Raw genomic sequence first — 22032 nt, 5'->3', positions numbered from 1 at the left:
CATTACGCTTGATGATTAAATCAATTTGTAATAAAAAGGTTCAGCTTGGGATAGATGATTATTACCACACCACCTCTTCTTGTATCAGCTCACAAGATTACCACCACATAAACAAGTCTGTATTTGCCCTGCGATAATCATCAGGTTAAGTAAAATCAGCAGTAGTTATTTTTGGTTTTTATAAAGGGACAGAAGTCCCTGTTGTTGATTATAATAATCAGAGAAGAAGTTATATGCCTAACATGCTATTAAATATGTGTTAAAATACAATTAACACTACAAAGTCTAAAAATAGGATGGCCGGTGATTTTGGCAAATGGGCGTTTAGACCTACTCAGTGAATAAACAACAAAGAAAATAGATTTTGTGTTGTGTCTGACATGACAACATGGTTTTAGCCTTTGTGGAAATCTGGATAAAGACTAAAAGGGATTTGCAGAGGTGAGAAATCCAGACATATACAGCTAATACTGCCAGTATGTTCCACTGGAAAAATGATCAGTGCTTCTATCACTACTGATTCTTTTTCAAATATGTACTGGTGTCTGGATGTCAAGGCATGTTTGGAAACACCAAACACCAGACAAACAGTGGAGCTGGGGTTGTTTAAGGCCAAACTGGGCGTGGACATGTAAAAGAGTTGTATATTGTGGAGCAATACTCCCGCCTAGTGGTCAAAGAGAAGCATTACTCTAATCATTACTCCAACAATAAAAAAGACCCCGTGTACGATACAAATATAAAATGACAGCAAATATGAGGTCCCCGTTGTATGTTTTGTGAATGTAAAGTTTTAAAAATACAATTTATTTACAACAACAAGAGAACATTTTAAAAAAGAAAGAAAAAGCTCAAAACCAGAAACAAAATAAAGTTTGAAGTAATCCTGAAGTTTGTCTTCGAAAGGATAGATAGTTTTCGAATCGTTTGTGTATTAAATTTACTTATTTGATTGATGGAGTGTAAAAGCAAATGCATTATGGGAGAGGAAACGAGTCGCCATCCCATCCATACAACCACTAGAGGGCAGTGCCGTACTGTATAAAACAGGCTTAAACTGTGACAGAGTAAATCCAGTAAGACCACATTTCTATTTGCCATCATCTAGATGTCCTCGGTGCAAGAGGCACAAAGATTAGACAAGGAAATATTTGAATGGCTGTTTCATTCCCTGAAGTCGACTCACGACGACTTGACAACTGAACTGCACTCACCAGACACACTGGTGCCCAACATTTAAACTTATTAGTTTATAGACTGTGTATTGTTTATTTATAACCCAACAGAAGTGGGTTATGGGTTTGACCTAACATGAGAGTTATGATTTCTACCTAGAATTTGGTTAATGTGACCACTTTATTGGGTTAAGGCTACCAAACATTGGGTTTCTAAATGGAAAAGTGGAAAATGATAAGTAATTCTGTCCATATCATGTTTATTGCGGGGACATGAATGATATGCTCATCAAATCATCAAATCATGGTTGTTGTTTTTTTGGGTACATATTGTTCAACATCCAAGAACACAACCTGCCGCCATTCCTGGAGGACACAGACAGACAGATCTGTTTCAAGATGTTTGAAACAAGTGAAGTCTTTGGAATTTGTGGAAGGTAAAGACAGGATGTTAAGCAATGATATGAAGACAAACTGTGACTAAATCCTCCTTTACTGTGCAGTTCGACTGTGAAAATACGGCGTTATCAGGATACTCTGTTGCCACAACAAAAACACAAGTGATACCCTGGAACATGCCAGTGTGCATGGAGCTACGTGACCCATAGTTCCTGTCAGATATTTGCCACACTTGTGGGATTTCTTCTGTGCGAGCACATACTCTGCTGCAGAAGCTGAGAAGAAAGTCTGTTCTGTCATGCAGTTGACTAAATATAATTGAGATTATGCTTGTGCATGTGGCACTGATTGAATGTCCTTCATGCTGCTGTCATCTTTTATTATTGCTGTTCTGTTCACCTCATGTGAATGCCAAAATAGCAGGACTAGCGGAACTCTGGATAAGGAGGGAATTTGAATGTGTGGACCTCATAGTATAAAATAATAACAACATCTACTGGTATGGACCCAACAGTAGGCATCACACTGTTTTTGTTACAGCATATTTGAAAAGAGAAATCATGACAAACTGGACAAAAACAACGCACACACGTGCAAGCGTTCACACACGTTCACATTATTTATCAATGTGGGAAACCGTGCGCACTCAATTCTCAAACAACAGTGCAGGAATTTGGTGCTGTTGCTGACTGTTGTGCGGCCTTATCTGGCTCTGCATAATCTCCAAGAGGTGTTTGCATTGTGAGCAGAAATACTGTACATATACACATGCTCATACAAACACAGAGCAGCTTCTGTGAGCGCGCATACAGTTACATTTACAAGTTTTGATATTTACACGCTGTTTATTTATTGCTGTTTTGCCAGGTCTTTTGTTCTCGGAGGTTTACAACATGAGACTTGTACTGTGTGACGCGATGTCTTGAAGTAGAAGTCCAAGAAAAATAGAAAGGAAAAGAATTTGACAGTGGAGTTTTCTGTTATTTTATCAGAAAGTCTGTTGAAGGTCAAAGACAGCACATGTAATTATATGTGCGTGTGTCTTTTGAGGGCTCTGCTTCATCTCTAGCTCCTCTGTTGTACTCAGGGTAAAAAAAGTACAGGGTAACTTTATGGTTCACCAGAAGAAATGTGAAAGTCTTTGCCACAGTTTCTACTTGCTTTTCCTATCACACTGTATGTGCGGAAAGTACCTGCACTTGCGCTGTTTAGATAAGAGCAAAAATACAAGGACATGACAGGTACAGACTGTCCGCCTTTCACCCCATGTCAGCTAGGATTGTCTCCAGCCCTCCGTGACCCTCATGTGGAGGATAAAACTGTAGATAATGGAAAACCGTCATTCAGTGTGAGCATGTGAGAGATGTGTTTCCTCACTTTGGAAAGTGATTATAAACAATCTTACTCTGACGACTGGACCCTTTGTTTTTTTGCTGCATGACTACTGCTCCTCCTCGCTGACGCCTGCCTCTTCTAGTCCAGGCCAGCTGTAGTACAATGGACCCCATTGTTTTCAGCTATATGAAATGGCTATGTAGGAAACAAGGCAGGGAGTGAGATCACCCTCTACCAGGCCAGTTGATACCCGCCTGCATGTAGCTCCAGTTGTGGCTTTATTGGTGTGGAATGAAGACAGGAATGAGGTGGATGTGGTGGTGAGGTTAAGCAAGGAGGGAAATCCTCTGAAGTCTGAATCCTGGATCTGCACTCAGTGTAAGCACTTGGAATAAAACGTAGGGTAAACAAATGACTGGAGAGATTAGGAGGGATTGAAGGAGCCAAACTAGGACAAAACCACAACATTGTCAAGGTAACGCAACTCTCAGGACACACACCGGTTATTTTAATATATTTAATAGTGCACTTTGATTAACCTGTACAGAAATAATATTATTAAAAAAGATAAAACATTTATTCATTTCTGTAACACGACAGCTTAACATTTACAATGAAATAAAATAAAAATGATATGATACAAAACAAACATATATCTGAGGTATAAATATATTTGTTTTTAAATTAACTGTCATTGTCATGCATTATTATTTGGCAGGGACACAGTTGAAGTTACAGACATTTATGCGATGGACAATGGCTTAGTGAATTAACCGTAGCACGACACAAAGCAAGCCCTCAGAGTGAAGCATGAGTTGTTTTTTTTGTTTTTTTACGAGTGAACTTTGCAGTAATGACCGCCTTTAATGACATGTAATGTTTAAAACACCGACAAGACAGTACAGAGAAAGAAGCATACACAAAGATATTTTTCCTTCCTTTGAAATCACACATTCATTCTGCCCTCTTCTTTACAGTAAAACCTGTAAAATCTCCACCTTTATAAAAGGACAATTTGTTTTCTGTTTACTTCTCATCGTTGTCTTCTTCTAGGGCTAGCCAGAGGTTCTTGTTGCAATTTTGGACAGTGCATTGTTTTCTTTCTGTTCTCGTATACATCAAAACACTTGCGAAGTCAATTATTTTTCTTGTTGTGTTTTTTTTTTTTCTAAGTACAAGTGGGGTCCAGCCGACAACAATTAGAAAAACTGTAAATTGTGCTGTGCTCCTTACAAAATCACCTCAGACACTTTCAATAGTGAGGAAACGCTCGATATGGATGAGCTTCTTTAAAAAAAATAAAATAATAATTGGTCCACCAAATCTGTTGTCTTTGATTTCTGTAAATGTGCAACATTTCCTTTTGCTAACACTAAGTCTCAGTCACACACACACACAGGTTATGGACTCTTAATGTTTAACGTCACTGAATAGTTTGTTGTTGTTTTTTGCATCATGAGCTGCACATAGCATGTCACCAAAAACACTTCCATGTCAAACCCATGACACGCAGGAGTTAATTCTTATTAAGGGAATGACAAATTGTGTACTTGTAATGTTATGAAATGATCCCCTTTCTTTCTTTTCTTTCCTTTGGTGAGCCAGCCACCGCACTAATCTGACTCTGCCTTTCTTTCCTCTACTGCGACACAAACCCCTTCTGTGCTTTTCAGCCACCTGTTGTCTAACACCGTCCTCTCCTCCATTGTCTCCATTCAGTCCGCATATTACCAGCACATTCACATCTGTCTTCACCCATGGACTCATCAATCAACTGACCATAATATTGTTTGCGTTTCCTCCTGCTGCTTTGCTGTAACAGGAAAAGGGAGAGACACAAGACGGACACCGACCGTTACTGTGAACACAATACTGTATGTACACATTATGCTGCGACTGGAAAACCAGTGCTGAGAAAATTCATTTTTTAATACTTTCTTTAATCTCTGCATACATGCGCACACACATGCGCACTCACATAGACAGATACACATACATGCTCACAGACACACACAGACTCAACCCCATTTGCTTCTTAGAAGCAATAGCACCCTTTGGATAAAGTTTAAACCTTACATCCTGTATCAGCAACATCATGTCCTTTGGCCCAGATGCATGTGTGTGTGTGGTACGAGTCCTCTTGGCAGCAGACTCAGAGCTTCAATAAAACAAGTTCAAAAATGTAGCATCACTCTGCTGTAAGGTTATCAGAGCAGGGGGGGAAAAAAAGTCCTTCAATCTGTGATCCAGGGTTTTTCCATTCAATATGTGTATACAGAGGTTTGAACCCCATTGACCACTCTGTTAGAAAGGGTGAAATGAGTCATATTATGTCCCCAGTAGGATCCAAATGATGGTATGAGATGCCAAGGTTTGAAAAAAAAAAAGCTCTGAAGATCCCAACTGCACACCGCTATCTCATTTGTCCATGGGTGCAGTGAAAGACTCGCGTATTCGTGCCACCTCAGCAGCACACAAGTGTCCATACAATTTATTGTACCACTCTGGAAAATGACCCCTGAAATAGAAAAAAAAGAGACAGTGTTAGATCAGACCGAACAACTTGAGCGACAACAGATTTTTGCTCCAGTGAATCCTCCACCAACCTGCAGTCGACCCTGGAAATATGCGTGAGTCTGGATTTGTTGCTTCCACAGGATTCGATGAAGTAACGCGAGATGAGGACATTTGCGCGAATGCCGACAACGGGCGCCCCCTCATGGTCCACAGATGTACACACGAGTGCACATGCTCCCTTTGGCAGGTCTGTTACCCATGTTCTGGTAACAAAAAGAGAGCAAAAGAAGTTAGACATAGAAAAAAGACACAGGACAATAAAACAAGTTAACCGTGAAAAATAAGTGGGAAGTAAAGGAGAGGGAGAAGATGGAGGAGTGAGTGAGTGAACGTTGTACCTGAGCACCACGTGGTCTCTGGTGGGATGTGGAGCCATGGTGTTCCGGACATACTGATAGACCTCTGTCTTCTCATCCAGGGTTTCCACCACTCGACTCTCAAGCAGGTCCTCGTCCCAGTGGGCCTGTTCCCGTAGCAGGCGTGTCAGCACCTCCTCTGGACTTGCAGGCACCTCCGCAGTCACCTTCCACAGCCGCAGAGGAAACCCATCATGCACCTGGAGGAGAAGACGGGTCATTTACATACAGAGTATCCTGATACACACATCCATACTACTTTTGAGGGAGAACGCTCATGTGTGCTACGTATGAACTTCATCTATCGTGTGTAACTGTTCGGAAACATCCGGTACGATATCTAATCTCTGAATTAGATATGGTAATCCAGCTATAATTTTATTGCACAACAGTCTGACTCTAAAAACTCTAATTGCCCTTGAGCTAAGTCAGCTGCTTCTGTCAGATGATAAAGAACACGCACTCTCTTTGCCTTGTGACTCTGCGGTGAATAGACTAACTGGTGAATAGATAACCTTCCAGACTAGACACAGGAAATGTAGGCCTGGGATAATAGTGAGGTTCCACATGGTTGTGTGTGTGTATGTCAAGCTGATGTCATTCTGGGATGCAGTCCAGTAGTGGGATGGGAATGAGAGGCCAAGGGCCAGACCAGTTTCACACAGATGTGTTTCTCTACAGGAAACCCTAACTGTTGGTTTTCAACTAGATATTTAGGGGAGCAGTGGAGAGCGGGAGGCGAACATGAGGAGTGAGGGAAGGAGAAGACCGGAAACAAAGTGAAGGAGAGATTGTGTGCAGCTTCACGGTGCTGTGTTTACACACAAATGATAGATTGATCAGCTTTTCTCTTGTAAGTTCATCTTACATAAGTTCCATTACTGTCACGTTGTGTCTCAGATTCTGCCACAAACAAACATACTCTATTCCATTATTCTAAAATTGACGATGGAAAGCCGGCAAACAAAATGTGGGCGTACCTTTCTGCAGGACAGCTCGGCGTGCTCAGGTGTGGAGCAGCTGTCATAACCCCTGAACTTGTCCTTGGCCTCTTTGAGGAGGGCGTCTAGGCTGTCGCGTAGATACGTCCTATAGCCTCCCTTCCCCGCCTCCTCACTACCAAAATCCTCCAGGCGCCGAGGCAGGAGTGCCTGCTCCACATAGGAGTTTCTGCAGCGATTCATTTCCTCTGGTATCTGTGGAAAAGAAAAAAGATTGGAAAAAGCATATAGTGTAGGATGAGTAAAAGGACTTGATGTGATCGGATTATATTCCTTACTGTCCCTTACTTAAAGAAAAATATTTATTTTTTTCATGTGTAATTTAATGAACATAACCTGAAATCAATCACTCTATATTTATCTCCTTGTGAAGGTTATTTATTCTTATATATATATTCTTATTATTTCCTCTCTGAATAATTTGATCCTTGCATCTGGATGAAGGTTAATTCAAATGAATCTTTATGATACTAACAATGTCATTACAAAGGAAAAAGATTGGTTTAATTAGCGGCTGATTGCGGTCAATTATTTCATAGGTCAGCTTATCTACCTCCACAAGCAAGTAGAAATCAAATTCTGAGTAAGCAATGATGAGATAATTGGTTTACTTGTTGTGTGATTTAACAATAATACCAAGAGGAAGCCAGGAAGGTCTCCCACAATTAAATAAAAATTACTATAGCATCTCTGAGAAAACTGTGCTGGGCAGCGAACATTTTTTGGCTTGAATGTCACTGTAATTGGATTAGTTATAGAGCGGTTTGCTGATTATTTCCTGTTGATCCTATCAAGTGCTCTGCTTGTGGACACATGCAACCACCACTGGCTGAGGTGGATTCATGGGCTTGTAACTTTGTGAAACTGCTGTATGTTTTTAACTAGCTTGAGTTGGGTTAAAATGGGCAGAAAGATGAAAGTTGAAGTCTTGTTCTGTATGACTCTGGATGGCCAGTGGGTGCAATTGCTTTGCGTGATCGCAACGTTGCTTGAGCAAATGACGGCATGATGTTTTAAGTGCAGAGACAGGGACACAATGTGTTTGACAAACAATAGCTTTTCTTTTTAATGGCACCTTCATGAGCTAACCAGTCCATACAGATTTAAGGTCAAAGCTCATTTTAATAAAAATTTAGTCCCAGTGTTTGTAACTACTAACCCGGAAGAGTTTCCTGCACTCCTGGATCATGTGTGCCAAACCATGAGTAGCAGCCAGGTTCTCGTTCAGGTCCCTCTGGTCCGGCTTTCCCAGTGTCTGCTTTCGGTTCATCACCCTATGACCAGGGAGGAGGAAGATAAGATCAGTCAGTGACCACCAGGGAGACAACAGTTGAAAAAAATGGCAGAGGAAGCAGGTGGGTTTGAAGATGACAACGAAAGAAAGATTTGCTGTACATGAACATTCCTCCTTAAGAGCCAAATGTGAAACAAAACATGTTTCTTCATTATGATGTTTATGCAACTTTTCCATTTGTGTCTGTCTCTCGCCCTTCCTTCCCTTTTTTTCTCTGTCCTCTCTTTAAAGGATCCTGCTCATTTGTTTCTTTAAAGTGTCCCTTTCCTGTTTTCATGTGCAGTATATTACATGTTATGTAAGCTGCCAATGCAATAACTATGTCAGTGATAGTAAAGAATGAACCCAATCACAGTGGTACACGTTCTGGGATGTCCATCCCAAGCTCAGTGGGAGCTGTCCGGATGGGTTCAAATATTTAGCTTGTGTAGCACCACCTTAAAACTAGCATTAACCATGGTATCATGTGTAACAACTTTAGTTAAGGTGACACAAACCTAATGTTTGGTCACAAAAAAACGGATCGGGATTGGTCGACCTTGCTGGGACACACACCTTGGTGAGGAGCTCTCCTTGCGGCGCAGGGTGTTGAGATGAAAGAGTGACGGCGCCAGACAAACGGCCAGGTTGGTGGGCGTCATCTGGTTCTCAGCCACGCTGGCCGTGACGTCGCTCAGCAGACACAGCAGAGTCCTCAGTGCTGCTCGGTTCTCATCAGGCAGCAGCAGCACAGCGGCGCGGGCTGCCTGCAAACGGAGCTCTTTAGGCATGTCTGCAGAGGAAAATGGAAAATGAGTTACATATATCCACTGTCGTGCTTCATCATACCGTCTATTTTAGGGTCTGTTAGTTCAATCAGAAAGGAGCCACGGGTGATTTATTATGGGACAGCTGTCACGTGTCCATGCTTCATGCACAGGACAGTCTTTAGTGTTATCTTATATAAACACTTACTAATGTACCTATTCAAATCATAATGTTAGAAGTGAGTCTCAGAAGAATGAGCCAATACTATAGCAGAGATTATGCTGTGCTTCCCATTTATTCCACAGGCATTTCCTGTGCTCATCTTGTTTGCTTTCCTTTTACAATTTCACAATTTCTTGCTCTACAACAGGCAAGCATCTGTCGCACTAAAACAACACGCGTGGCTGTAAGTATGTGACCTTGTTAATAAAAGCATTTGTGCGTATTCTTACACTGATAGATCTGAAGGAAGGTCTCGGACAGTTTGCTTGTAAGCAGGGGTTCTGGTAAATCTCTGAAGTACTGTTTCAGCATGTCTGCAACATCATAGGCTGACTGGCCCTCGTAGCTCACTCCCCCTCCATCAGCGCCGCTCGCTTCATTCATTTGGCGAAGAGCTTGGATTCGAGATTTAACCCCCGATTTCCTGAAAAGACCCACCTGAACAGAGAGACGGCGACCAAAAGAGGGTTACATCACACACACATGTATGGACTCTTGAGAAGTCAGCTCTGAACTGCTGTATACTCATGGGGATTAGTGGTCAGGTTGTTATCATTAAAAAATAATAGTCTTGGCTTATCCCCAAATCCAGCACTCACAGTCAACACAGTTACATCACAACAAATCACGTTGACTGTATTTACCAAACGCTCCCATGGCACCCACTAAGCTTTCTTATCTTGAATGTTATGAAGCCTTTTTAGGCTGTATGAAATGGCAATGTTTGGGAGAAAAAGAGAAAAAGGTTGCTGGCTGAATTTTTTTTTCATTATCTTTCACCAAAAAACAAGAATACCTATCTTTTCTGTTTTATCCTCCATTAAAAGGGTATTTTCTGAGAATTTCTTCCTCCTTTCCATTATAACTACACTCTCACACAGATACACAGATAGATAGATCTTTCATACAGTATGGAGGTTAAACAGAAGGCCACAGGTGACTTAACAGCTGTAGCCTTCGACTCGACCCAGGTCCACCCACTTTAGCTTATGTGTGACAATGGAATGGGAGGAAAACAGAAACCATTTATACACATCAACTGAGTGGGTTTCAGGCTTTTTGACCAGTGAAAAAAGCAAACCATGGGTGATTATTTGACTGATACCTAAAGTACATAAAATACCTAAAAACCTAAAAGTAATATTATGTAACTTAAACACTTAGGTTACTTAAGCACAGGTTTTTCTTTTCACCACAGTAATTTAAGCTAAATGACAGGCTGGCAGGAATTATGACATTAAGTACACATGCAATTAAAGAATAAGCACAGGTTTATGTGTACATATGTCCAAACATGTGCAGTTCAGAAGTTACCTGGTCTAGGCACTGATTGCGCAAATAGCGCATGGCCTGCTGGATTCCCTGAGGGAGGGGCTGGCCTGTCCGCTGGACGATGACTTGTAGTGGCACACCAAACACATTCCTGTCTTTGTAGTCCCGCACCTTGATCCGCTTCATAAACTTTGGCACAGCCCTACAACACACACACACACACACACACACAAACAAATAAGTCATCAATAAATCCAAGACGGGATACAGACATGTATCTTGATACTGAGGTGAGTCTTGGTGTGTATTTAACACATTTTTCTCTGAAGAAAGCACATCTGTAGTGACTTAAGTCAACAAGCCAACATTCTGCAGTAAACAAGACGATGCAGGCCTTGAGTTTGATAGAATTTGATTTATTAATCAGGATTAACCAAGTGTGTTCAATTTAAAAAGCACACATTTAACTAATTTAAACCTAAAACCCACCAATTGGGTTGGACAGACTGTGTGTGTGTGTGTGTGTGTGTCTTTTATGAAACCAGGCTGCTGCAGAAGCCTGTCTCCAGGTTTATGAGGGGGGTGGATAAACAGGGTGAGGGGACAACAGAAGAGGGGTGGGATGTATGTTTGCCTGTCAAAAGGGGAGGATCCCACTGCTTTATACATCCGCACCAAGTGTCTGCCTCACTATTTGTGGCCCTGGGTGTATGTGTATGTATGTGTATGTGCATGCACACATGCGCACTTGGGTGCAAGCAAACAGCAAGTCTGTAACCACAAACCCAGAGTTGAAACATTCAACTCTTGACTGTTTCACAAGAATGTGCCCACAGATTTATAGCTGTGGTTCTGTGCATGGGTGCGAGTGTGTTTAGCAGAAAGACGCTATGTGAAACTCGGGACAAGCTTGTCTTTGTAAGAGCCGTTCACAAGACTCTCAGAACCACAGTTTGGGAAAAGTGGAAAAGGAGCGTATTATGATCTCAGCCCGGAATTCTGATTATGTGTGAGCCTCCAGTGGCCCAACAAGTGGCCTCTGTCTTTCCTGGACTGTCTTAATGCATTTAAATTCTGCTCAAAGACGTTCTTGAGTATAAATAATTTTTCATTTAATTCATTTTCCGATCTGGAATTCAGAGGCAGTCTATTACTTCACACATAAAAAATCAGGCCATTCTGGGTCACTGTTCCTCTCATATGTTGACGGAAGAATGTATTATTTAGTATTTTGCACTGCTTTTTGTTTGAAAATGATCTATCAAAAAGACTTTTACCCAGTATTTGAATACAATAGTGGGGGTTATCAAAACATGTTAAACAAGATAAAAAAAAAAAGGTGAGGCTGGTACTCCAGGAGTTGGTGGAGAGAAGGTTGTGGTGGGGTGATAATTGCTGAGAGAGAGATCTTTCGAGCCTCCAGCTCTTGTAACGCAATGCGTGTGAACAGCCATTATTGCCCCGTTGAGAAAAATACAATGTACGCCCCTTCCCAGCAATTACGGGGCTGGGAAAAGAATGTGAAACCCAACCTCTGTGGACAGCCATCACCACACTATACAACAACCTGCAGATGGAAGGGTCTAGGAGACTGTTGGGATGGAGGGGTAACAATTGGCTGGCTGAATGGATAAACTGAAGGGCATCACATATGAGGAACAATTAGCTCAGCACAGAGCACAGCACAACGCATTGAACTTGGAAAAACCAGCCGAAAAATCTAAGCGTGTGCTGAAAAAACACTAAATACAATCACTGTCTCCTCAGTACATAACGTCAGTGTTTCCCTCACATAAGCCCCCAGTCCACTCACCAGCTGAAGCCATGTTTGTTTGTAGGAGTATGTTTCTCCAGCAGAGCAGTGAGCTGCAGCAGGGAGAGCTTCTGGAGCAGGTTCATCTGTAACACAGACTGGCAGCTAATCTGGAGCTGGGCGGAGGCCAAGCTGGGCTGATGGGAGTTCTGGAAACTTGGCCAGCGGAGTTTCTGTGGCCTGGAGTGCAGAGAAAGAGAAGGAGACAGTGCAAATTGAGATGTGAGAAGAAAACTGTTGACTACAAATTAGCCATTTGACTCATGGGAACTGTGTTATGCTTTTGTGAACACAGAGAAAAAAACTTAAGGAATAACACATGGCCACATTAGTGTTTGTCGTTGTGTGCCAAGTGATCGGTTTAGGGATTACAGGGATTTATGTACACGTCAAACAAAAGATTGTCTGAAGGACTAAACATCCACAGCCCCCTCGTGTAATTCTGTCTGTGGATTCCCAAAGGAACAAAAACGGTCCCCATGGAGACAAAGCAGCATTCCAAAGTATTCAGCGCCATTATGTAATGACAGACGTCTCAGCGTGTCCCAGTGTTTACCGGTTGCTGTCACTTGCTATGGAGAACTCTTTTTATTGTTCTTTCTATTTGTTGCCTTTAAGATTTTTGTGCATTACAGTAATGTTTGAAAGGACTGACGGAGGCTGACAGCAAGAGTAAGCTGCTGCCTGGATGACTGTGACTTAAAGGATCAGTTCACCTACGCAACAACGCTATGAGAAGTAAACACACAAAATAACAGAGTTCTCAATGAAGCTACCTTCTAAAAATGCTAGTTTGAAAGCTTTTAATATGTGTATTAAAACAAGTTACTGCTACTGATTTTTTGTTATTATTATTCATCCTCTAACTCCACTGTAGAAGGCTGGAATCAGACAGGATACACAAATATTCAACATGATGTAGAGTATGTGCCTAAATAAAAGCAATGCAGATGTGCTGCACATGTAAATAAACAAAATAAAAAAAAAGTTCACTGACCTGCTGGTTCGGGTTAAAGATGCTCCGACACCAGAATCTCTTCTTTCTCTCATCCCTTCCTCTCCCTCCCCCAGCGGATTTCCTGTGCTGTCCTGGTCACTTCCATTCTCTGTCTCTTCTAGCCGGTTTTGCAGAGGAGAAGATGGGCATGGAGAGGCTGAGTCTAACGCTGAGTCTGAGTCTCCTTCTTCCTCTTCATCTTCCTCATCCTCCTCTTCACCAACCACAGCTTCAGACCAAGCATTGAAACGGTGCAGTCTGCTGACATGTTGTAGCACCTCCTCCAGTTTGTGTTCATTGCCCTCTTCCTCCTCTCCCTCATCCTCTCTCTCAGTGTAGGGGACATTGTCATAAAAACTGAGGCGGCTATCGACAGAGCCTGAAGAGCCACGGCGCTGGCGTCTACTTTGCCGCCCCCTGAGCACCACAGAGTTTCCATTATCATTCCCATTGTTATTGCGTGAACTCCCGTCCTGCAGGGCTTTGGGGAAAGTTCCTGGCTTGTGACCTTCTGGTAAGTAGAAGAAGACCATGCCTTCTTCTTCCTCCTCCTCTTCTTCCCCCACTTGTCTGACATTGTCTTGAACACCACAGTTGTTCCTGCGGTTCTGCTCATCAACTGTCATCCCATTACTAGTTTGGCAGATGATGGGCATAGGAGATTTGGATGGGGGTTTTGGCTGACAATCTGAAGCTTGTTGGAGAATACTGAAAGGATCGAAACCCTCCAAATACATTCCTCCTCTCTTACTAGATCCTGCGGCCGTGCTGTGGCTGCGAGCACGAGTCACTGGGCTTGGCGTACTCACTGCACTGCCACTGCTGGCCTCCGACTGGCTGCTACCTGTACTCCCGGTGCTGCCATGGCTCGTCTGAGTGGAGTAGGATACAGAGCGATTCCGGTTAAGTGTCATTGTCTGCGTGGGATTGCGGTGGTGATTGAGGTTCTGGTTGAGGTTGATACTGGGGATGTCCACACAATTGAGCCTTCTCAACTTGTCATCATCCAGACCCTCTTTGATGACAGGTCCGCTGATTTCTATCTTCCCTCCACTGGTGCTCCCCTTCTTCTTCCTCTTGGACGAGGTGCCACTGCGCAGTCGAAGACTTTCCATCCTCTTTAGGAAACTTTTGGCTCGCGAGCGTGTGCTTTTACCACCGCCCCCTCCTCTGTCGAGACTCGTGCTCAGTCCTCCAATTCCTGTTTTCATGTCAAATGTGAACTGCCCAAGTGTCTCTAAAGGTGAAGGGGGCAACCCATCAGAAAAAGAGTCTTCATTAGCACATCCTGAGCCACCTGTACCTGAGGATGAACACATGCTGGCTACAGAGCTGGCACGAGTGGCACCAGCAGGTACAGCTTCATTTACCAGGGTGGCACCATGCCCCTTCTCTTCTCCTCTTCCTCCACTCCCACTGCTGTGGATGGAGCCCACCTCAGGTTGCTCACTGAGGTCGGTCAACACACTCTCCGAACTGTTGCCTTCATGTAGGGCCAGCTTGCCCTTTTGGGATACTTGGTCCTTGGAGAATGAAGAGGCCTGTGTGGTATCTGTGGACAGTGAGGAGAAAACCTCCAGCTCCTCCATACGTGACCAGCGCTTGCTGTCCCTTTGGAAGGTCCATCGGCCGCTGATGGCACAAGGCTCATCCTCGTCAGAGTCTTCACTCTGGATTAGGGAGAAGGAGGGATAGAGATGGGCGGGGAGGGGGGATAGCAAGGGAAAAAGATACAGAGGGTGAAGGAAAAGTATTATGCACTGCTATATTTCCTATTTCCTTCCCCAACATTCCTCACCAATTGTGGAATATAATTTATAATTGTTATGAACTATGAAATACCTGAAATATACTCATAAATCATGGCTTGCAAAAGTCACCTTCCCAAAATGTACACACCTCCCCCAGTTTAGTTAATCTATCTCAGGCCCTGAAGGAAGTTCAGGAAATTCCATTATGACCCCCATAGCTCTCAGTGCAGCCGACCAGACTGGGGTCACCGCCCCTCCAGCATTGAATTGTAAGACAGATACATTGCCATAGTCAATTTTAATTCCTTATCCATGAAAGAGTAAACCAAGCTCTGTCTCACCCACACGCACATACACTCATGGTGTAAAAAACAATCACCAGCAAAGGGGGAGTTCTATCCCTGCTACACACAGGGCTCTCACAAAGGAGGACAATCTAATATGGGCTGGTTTCTCCTGTTATGCTGGTTGGAATGTGAGATAACAGCTGTTCATTCTGAGAACTGACATTTATCAACATTCTGGAGATATCTTATCCTCAAACCATCAAACCACCACAACATTCAATGCAGTAGTTTGAACGCGTAGGGGAATCTACAGAATTGAAATGGGAATGTTAAGACGTGAGGAGATCAATGCCTTCCTAAGCTGTCTAAGTTTTGAGGGTGTGGGGGGGGGTGGTAGCAAATAACCTCTTTGACTCCCCCTACTCTTCTGTTGACTCCTGAAATGAAAGGTGACACAGAAAGGGTCATCCTAATGAATGCCACCACACACGGAACAAGGATGTTACTGTGTACTGCTTAAGGCTAAAAGTGAGTAGGTTAAATTGTATAAAAAGGTAAAATCTCTATCACAGATTGATGGTGTATTAGTAACAGACTGATTCATTGATTGACTCATTTAAGGGCTGATATTTGGGGTTCAAATAATTGACAAATGTAATTAAATTTTAGAATCTTCTTAATGTTTGTTTATGGACATTGCAGAGTACAGAATATTCTCCAGTTTTGATAACTTAACCCAGAGAGACAATGCACATTTATGGTGAGGCAGAGGAAAGAGGAATATTAAGGCAAGAGAGGTTGCACTTCTCAACTAGGGGGAGGTCGTAGCATATGCAGACCCCTTTATTAAGACATTAAAGCTATCCTCCTTTCTCGTCCTTCCCCCTAGGGTTCACACAGCCCATGTGATATACAAATAAAACTAACAGGTGCCTTCTCATTAAACAACATGAGAGAAAACACAAAGTGAACTGGTGGCTGAGTCAAGGAAATGCAATTGTGGTTTTTGAAGAAATTCACATGGTCTTTTCAGTTCATGTGTATGCATGTGCACTTACTCGTTTTCTCTGCGGTGATATTTCCAGTCTCATCAGAGCACACTTGTTGAGAGTGTTCAGTCTCCTGTACAAACACATCCAAAAGTGGTTCAATGCAAAATGGGCTTTAAAAATAAATCAAGCTCAAGGGTTAGGGTTAGCAAACCTCTCATCACCAAGAGGGTGTATAATTGAAGAAAGGATGGAAAAAAAGCAGCAGAGGGGAAGGGAAAGACAGGGGAGTCACGGTGCACCCAGGTTAGCTAATGAGCTGCTGAAGGATAATCCTCACATGCACAGGAAGAAAATGAGAGGGGCACAGAAAAAGAGAGAGCAGGGAGAATGAATTCTGCTGGAGTGGCGACGAAAGCCCAGGGAGGGGGCAGAAAGCTTATCCCCCCAGCCACCTGGAGAAGGGGAGCAAGGGTGGTGGTGGGGTCCACCCTCTGGAGAGCTCTTAGAGCAGATCATGTAACAATGGAGAGATGAAGGGATGGGAGCTGAGGGATAGTTGGACTTGTGGGGAGGGGGTGAAAGGCTGCCAAGAGGGCACACTGAGATGATAGCTTCCAGATGCATAGGACACCTGCTGTGGTTTATTACTGAGAGTTACAATTTGATGACGGAGCCAACTCCATTAAAGAGCCATTAATCTCCTCCTCACATGCTAATTAATGTGGCAGGAGAAGCAACTAGAATGCAAACACAATGACCAGCACGACCTCATTTTCTCCTGTCCCCAGTTTTCACAAATACAAACACCAATGCAAGTGTGGTGCTGAAACCATTTATTCCTCAGGTGCACATGAGCATTGCGTGACTGTATAATCTAACAGGGAAAATGGGAGCGAGATGATACAAGGCAGGTAAACAACATCAGCCACAGAGACAGAACAAAATAAAAAAGGGCTCATAACTAAATGGGGAGAAGAAAAAGATACAGCACATGGCTCCAGGGTTCTTATCGTGTCATTCTTTCATCTCGTCGCCAGCCTTTTATAGCATGCGAACTTTTGAAGTCATGCCCACATGATTTCTTTTGGGAGCAAGATAGTATGGAAAAGGTAAAGGAAGAAGGGAGAAAGTACAGCATGAAAGGTTCAGTATGTCTTGTAATCTCACCTGCAGAGAGCCTCAATCGCATCCCGATCGAGGAAGTCATGGTCTCTGGTGACAGAAGAGATGTCAATAGGAAATAGGGCATCTGAAAAGAGAGAGAGACAGATTTGTGTCAGCATCTTCCTGCTACTGATGGGATCAGTGTGCTAAGATGAAACTAAAGATACGACCCCGAACCTCTAAAAAACACCCATCAGGATCTTCCGTCCCACCTTCTACCCCCATACAGCCTTGATGAAAAGCTAAAAGGGGAAGTAGCGTCTTAGCCGACCAAACAAACACAGCTGCAGCTTTCAGGCCCGACAGGCAGGGGGGATGTGGAGCACAGAGGGAGAGAACAGTGGATTGATTGAAGAATGACAATAGGTACTTCACCATGGCTCAGAGGTCCACTTCCTTTTCTACTTTTCGTTCTTTCTCTGTAGTCTACCTCATTAACAGGATCGCTTATTGACTCTTGGTCACAGCACTGGTAAAGTGTACAATAATGTTTTAGGATTTTTAGGTTCCATATTGTGGCATAGCGATGGATGGACAGACACTAAGATGTGTTCAGGAATGTGCTGACCCAACCCAACATGGGACTCTTGTATTTCAGCCTTCAGGGGGGATGATGATGATGATGATAAGAAAATGCTTCTCAGGTAAAACTAGCACCTTTAGTCTACTGTACTCAAAGTAGCCTTATCAGTCTGCTTATCTTTAGTGAGGTAATAATGTTGACAGCACCGACAATGTGGATTTTGCCATAGATACAGCGCAAGGAAAAATGTGTCAGAAAGATTTGAAGTCATCTGCAAGAGGCTGTGAATCTGTGATTGATCAGTGCTTTGCACTTTTGTGTTCCACTATGAAAGCAGGCTCATCACCTGTGCAGAAACACAATGAAGTTTCCATTCAAACAAGGAAGCTTTCACGGATAAGTGGCAACAAGCAATGACCTGTTGACAGTGGTGCCTTAGTTCTGCTGTCATCATCCTCTAGTTATGTAAGGACAACTGGTATGTCTATAGTATGCCTTCATGCAGTAGAAGCAACATGGAAGGTAAAGAATGCTTGATGCATTTTGGTGAGTGCACATTTAAAACCCAAACGTAGGGCCACGCATTCTTTCTTAACTATTTGCCATTGTATGAATAAACTAACTGGGTGTAGGAAACATGATTTGTGTTTGTTTTAACAAGCTAGCAAAGACCTTTGGTCCCAGTAAAGTCACTAACTAGGTTACAGGACAGTTCATATTGGAAAAACAGTGATATGCATAGGTTTGGTGTGGCTTTACTTAAAAGTAGTCAGAAAAAGTACATCCATTACTCCTCAGGAATGTGTGCGGTGTGTATGCATGCAGAGACGCATGTGTGCATTTGGATGATGTGTGGAACACTTATGAATGTGGTTGTCATGTGTTGTTGCTGCTGAATACCAAAAAGGGTGTTTACTTATTTAAGTATATATATTTTTTAGACTTGACTTAATCCACCTGGCTTTTTTTCATACCACAATCAATTAAAACCGGATCTACAGTATGTTGTCTATTATATGAAAGGGGGTTGGGCTTGGTTACTTACCTTCATAAAGCTGGGCGTACTGTGGGAACCCTGCGGCCCGGAGCCAGGTACAGGCCTCTTTGGCTTCAATCTCTGCAGATCAAAAAAAGAACAAAAACAAAGGTATTTAATTGGTGTGGGAAACACTTCATCCCATCTGACTAACAATTTTAGTAAATGTGACGCAAATCAAGTATACAAGAAGAAATATCAAGTACAAACACAAACCAACATTAGTGGCATACCCTGATACAAAGACTTGTTCAATACTAAAGAATGAAAGACACAGCATTTTCAACTTGTATCATGTAAATGTATCAAAGTACAAAAGTATCCATTATGTAGCTGATTGAATACAAGCCCCCCCGACCTTATTAGCTATCTCACATTGGTCACTTTCCTCTCATGTGCGTTTAAAGCTTGAGTTTAAACCATCATTTGTACAAAGTATGTAACAGCTTCAAGTTTGGGTGAATTAAGCCTTGGAACCAGAACTTTCCTCAATACGTTCTTTATCATTCTTAAAAGGTTTTACATAAACATGGCATTATTTCAAGGAATGTCCTCATACACATAAACCCCCAAAAGCACTCGCTGTAGTACATATGCCAGAACTGTATGTGATGCTCTGATGCTGCCACACAAACACACCAAAAATGGGGAAGAAGACGTTAAAAGAAACGTTAAAGCTTAAGCACAATGTACACATTTTAATATTATTTGAACAAGTATGCATTACAGTGCATATAATCACTAAGACAAAGTCAGAATGAACCAAGCCAGGTTCATTCTGACTAAGGAAAGAAAATAAGTGAAAAGTGAAAAGACCAAACAAACTCCAAACAGAAGAAGGCAGTGATGATGAAGATGGTGTGTCTATGACATCATCGCTTTTCCAAAGTTGAGTATTGGTTGTATCATAAAATCAAACAAGAAGGGGTGGAATTTTGAAACTGTTATTACACTGGGACAATTCTCCAGTAATAGCATTTAAGGGCTCCGAAAATGTTGGGATCCATGTGAAAAAAAGCAGAAATTTAAAATTAAATACAGAAATTAGAAATTGTTTTAAAATATCTCAAATGTCCACCAGTGCCTTTAGTAATAAGTGAGTGTGCTCACATTTATTTCCCCAACAACTAATGCCTAACTAACTCTTACATAACTCCTTTAAACACAAGGTGTGAAATTTGGCCTTGTTATGCTAAGCACTATGAGTGAATGTTGAGGTCCACTGTGTGTCAGAAGAGCCATGGGGACATCTCCCAATTATCTGTGAAAGCCCTTTAGATGACATGTGCCAAATGGTCACCAACAAAACAGCCTCAATAGCTCCATCACCCCGTCAGCCAGCAGTCTGAAGAGAGATGGCAGACAGAATCATGTCTCCACGCCTTAAAGCACTGAATTTACAATGTCCTCCTTCACAGAATGACACCAAGGACAAATGTTACACAGCCTTGAGAAATACTTGTAAACAAAACCAGTAGCACAAAGGCAGGAAATACACAGGTTAACTATGGATGAAAGTGACAACATATCACCCAACTTCAAAAATACCTGCTAATCCAATTACCAACATGGACACCAGTTGTGAGGACAGAATTACAGAAAGGCTACTGTTGTTTAAAGTTTCTAGTTCTATCTCTTCAGACCTTTCACACAGACATTATGGCCCTTACGCTTTTAGAAAGGGTGCTGTGTTCATTCGAGTGTGAGGGAGTTAATGGTAACCACCAGTTAAGTAATGCAGAGTAGTTTATGTTATCTTTGAAGGGCCAGTCTTGCAGTTCCACCTCATTTCGAGGCGTAAATACATCAAGGAATTGCTTTTGTTAGGTCAAGATGAAGAACACAAGTGTAACAGTACAGGACTTGACTATTGAGTGCAGAAGGTCCCTATGGAAATAATACTGAGGTAAATTGGTAATAAATAATTCATTACCAACATACAATTCATATTGACAAACAAGGTTCACTGTAAAATACTGTCAGACAGACAAATGGGTCAGAAGATAACTGGTGCTACAAAGGTTGTGGGTTCAACAGCATTGTATATGAGCATTTACATACCAACAACAAGCCTAGACGGCAGACAGACCTACTAACAACAAGGTGTGACACGATCGAGACAGGGTCTCCCCTCTGCCACTGCAGGGGCAAGCAACCACTGTGACACCCGCATGCACTCAGGTGTCAAATAACACATTAACATCCATGTCTTAACGCTATTTTATTTGACAACCAAACTCTATTTTTACTTGTGGATGTGAACTGGCATGCCTCAGACATTATGTTTAAGTTTGTGGGGGGGGGGTTCAGTCTTGTATTTCTGGAGAGCAATGAAAGGAAAGCAGAAACCCAGGGACTTTTACATTCTTGAAAGCAGGCGCAGCTGTGTGATTCTGCTGTTTGCTTGTGTATCTGTCTGTGTGCACAAGCCAGTCTGTGTGTGCTTGCAGAGAGACCAACCTCATGTTTAAAGACAAACCACTCAAAAGACAGTAAAGCTATTGAAATGCAAATTAGATATACAAACACATGGTTCACGTTTTACCCCCCCCACCCCCACAGACACACACACAAAAACAAAAAGGATAGGGTATCCAATAAGTGCCTTGAGAGGGAAGCTATCCAGTGATACACCCCTTTATGGTAGAATGTGTGTCAAATCTTTACTTTACATGTGGACAATGTGCCTAGGATTTCATTACATTTAATAATATAACAGTATTGACAACACAGGTGGCTTGAACTGAACAATATTTGTCAATTTGTCGCTGCACCACATTGTGTCTCCACTCATTCAACGTGAAGCTAGAAAAAAACAAACTTTTGTTTGGCTGCAGGAAGTGGACAGGGGCAAGGAGGACAAATAACCATCAGAGACGCAACACATGTGCATCTGCAATTTAACAAAGCCAATAAGGGGGCCTTACAAGAATATCCCAGGTCATAAAAATGTCATCCTACAATACTCCACCCCAACATTTTTGTTTGCTTCAGTCATTTCAGATTCATGAGTGTATTTTTTTTGTCCTCTCCACTGTCCAATGTAATTCCTCAGCCCTCGCCAGGGAACTACTTCACTTCCTCTTCCTGC

General features: G+C 42.4%; 1 protein-coding gene across 2 annotated transcripts in view; it reads right to left on the bottom strand.

The window, feature by feature from the left end:
* Window positions 1-4937: 4937 nt before the first annotated feature.
* The window catches only part of dlc1 (DLC1 Rho GTPase activating protein), a 71925-nt gene continuing 54830 nt past the window's right edge, over window positions 4938-22032 (bottom strand). For both annotated transcript variants that reach the window (XM_044029267.1, XM_044029268.1), the window contains 13 exons: window positions 18951-19022; window positions 17386-17467; window positions 16285-16348; window positions 13189-14858; window positions 12192-12371; window positions 10421-10580; window positions 9337-9544; window positions 8693-8909; window positions 8003-8117; window positions 6823-7038; window positions 5825-6042; window positions 5516-5689; window positions 4938-5427 (listed from right to left, as the gene is read on the bottom strand). In XM_044029267.1, coding sequence (XP_043885202.1) covers window positions 5328-5427; window positions 5516-5689; window positions 5825-6042; window positions 6823-7038; window positions 8003-8117; window positions 8693-8909; window positions 9337-9544; window positions 10421-10580; window positions 12192-12371; window positions 13189-14858; window positions 16285-16348; window positions 17386-17467; window positions 18951-19022 — 3476 coding nt within the window. In that variant the 3' untranslated portion in view covers window positions 4938-5327. The remainder of the gene's footprint in view (window positions 5428-5515; window positions 5690-5824; window positions 6043-6822; window positions 7039-8002; window positions 8118-8692; window positions 8910-9336; window positions 9545-10420; window positions 10581-12191; window positions 12372-13188; window positions 14859-16284; window positions 16349-17385; window positions 17468-18950; window positions 19023-22032) is intronic.

Source organism: Solea senegalensis, linkage group LG6 (assembly GCF_019176455.1).
Source record: "Solea senegalensis isolate Sse05_10M linkage group LG6, IFAPA_SoseM_1, whole genome shotgun sequence".
Lineage (NCBI taxonomy): Eukaryota > Metazoa > Chordata > Actinopteri > Pleuronectiformes > Soleidae > Solea > Solea senegalensis.
Note: the sequence above shows the minus strand (reverse complement) of the source record. Positions and strands in the feature narration are given on the sequence as shown.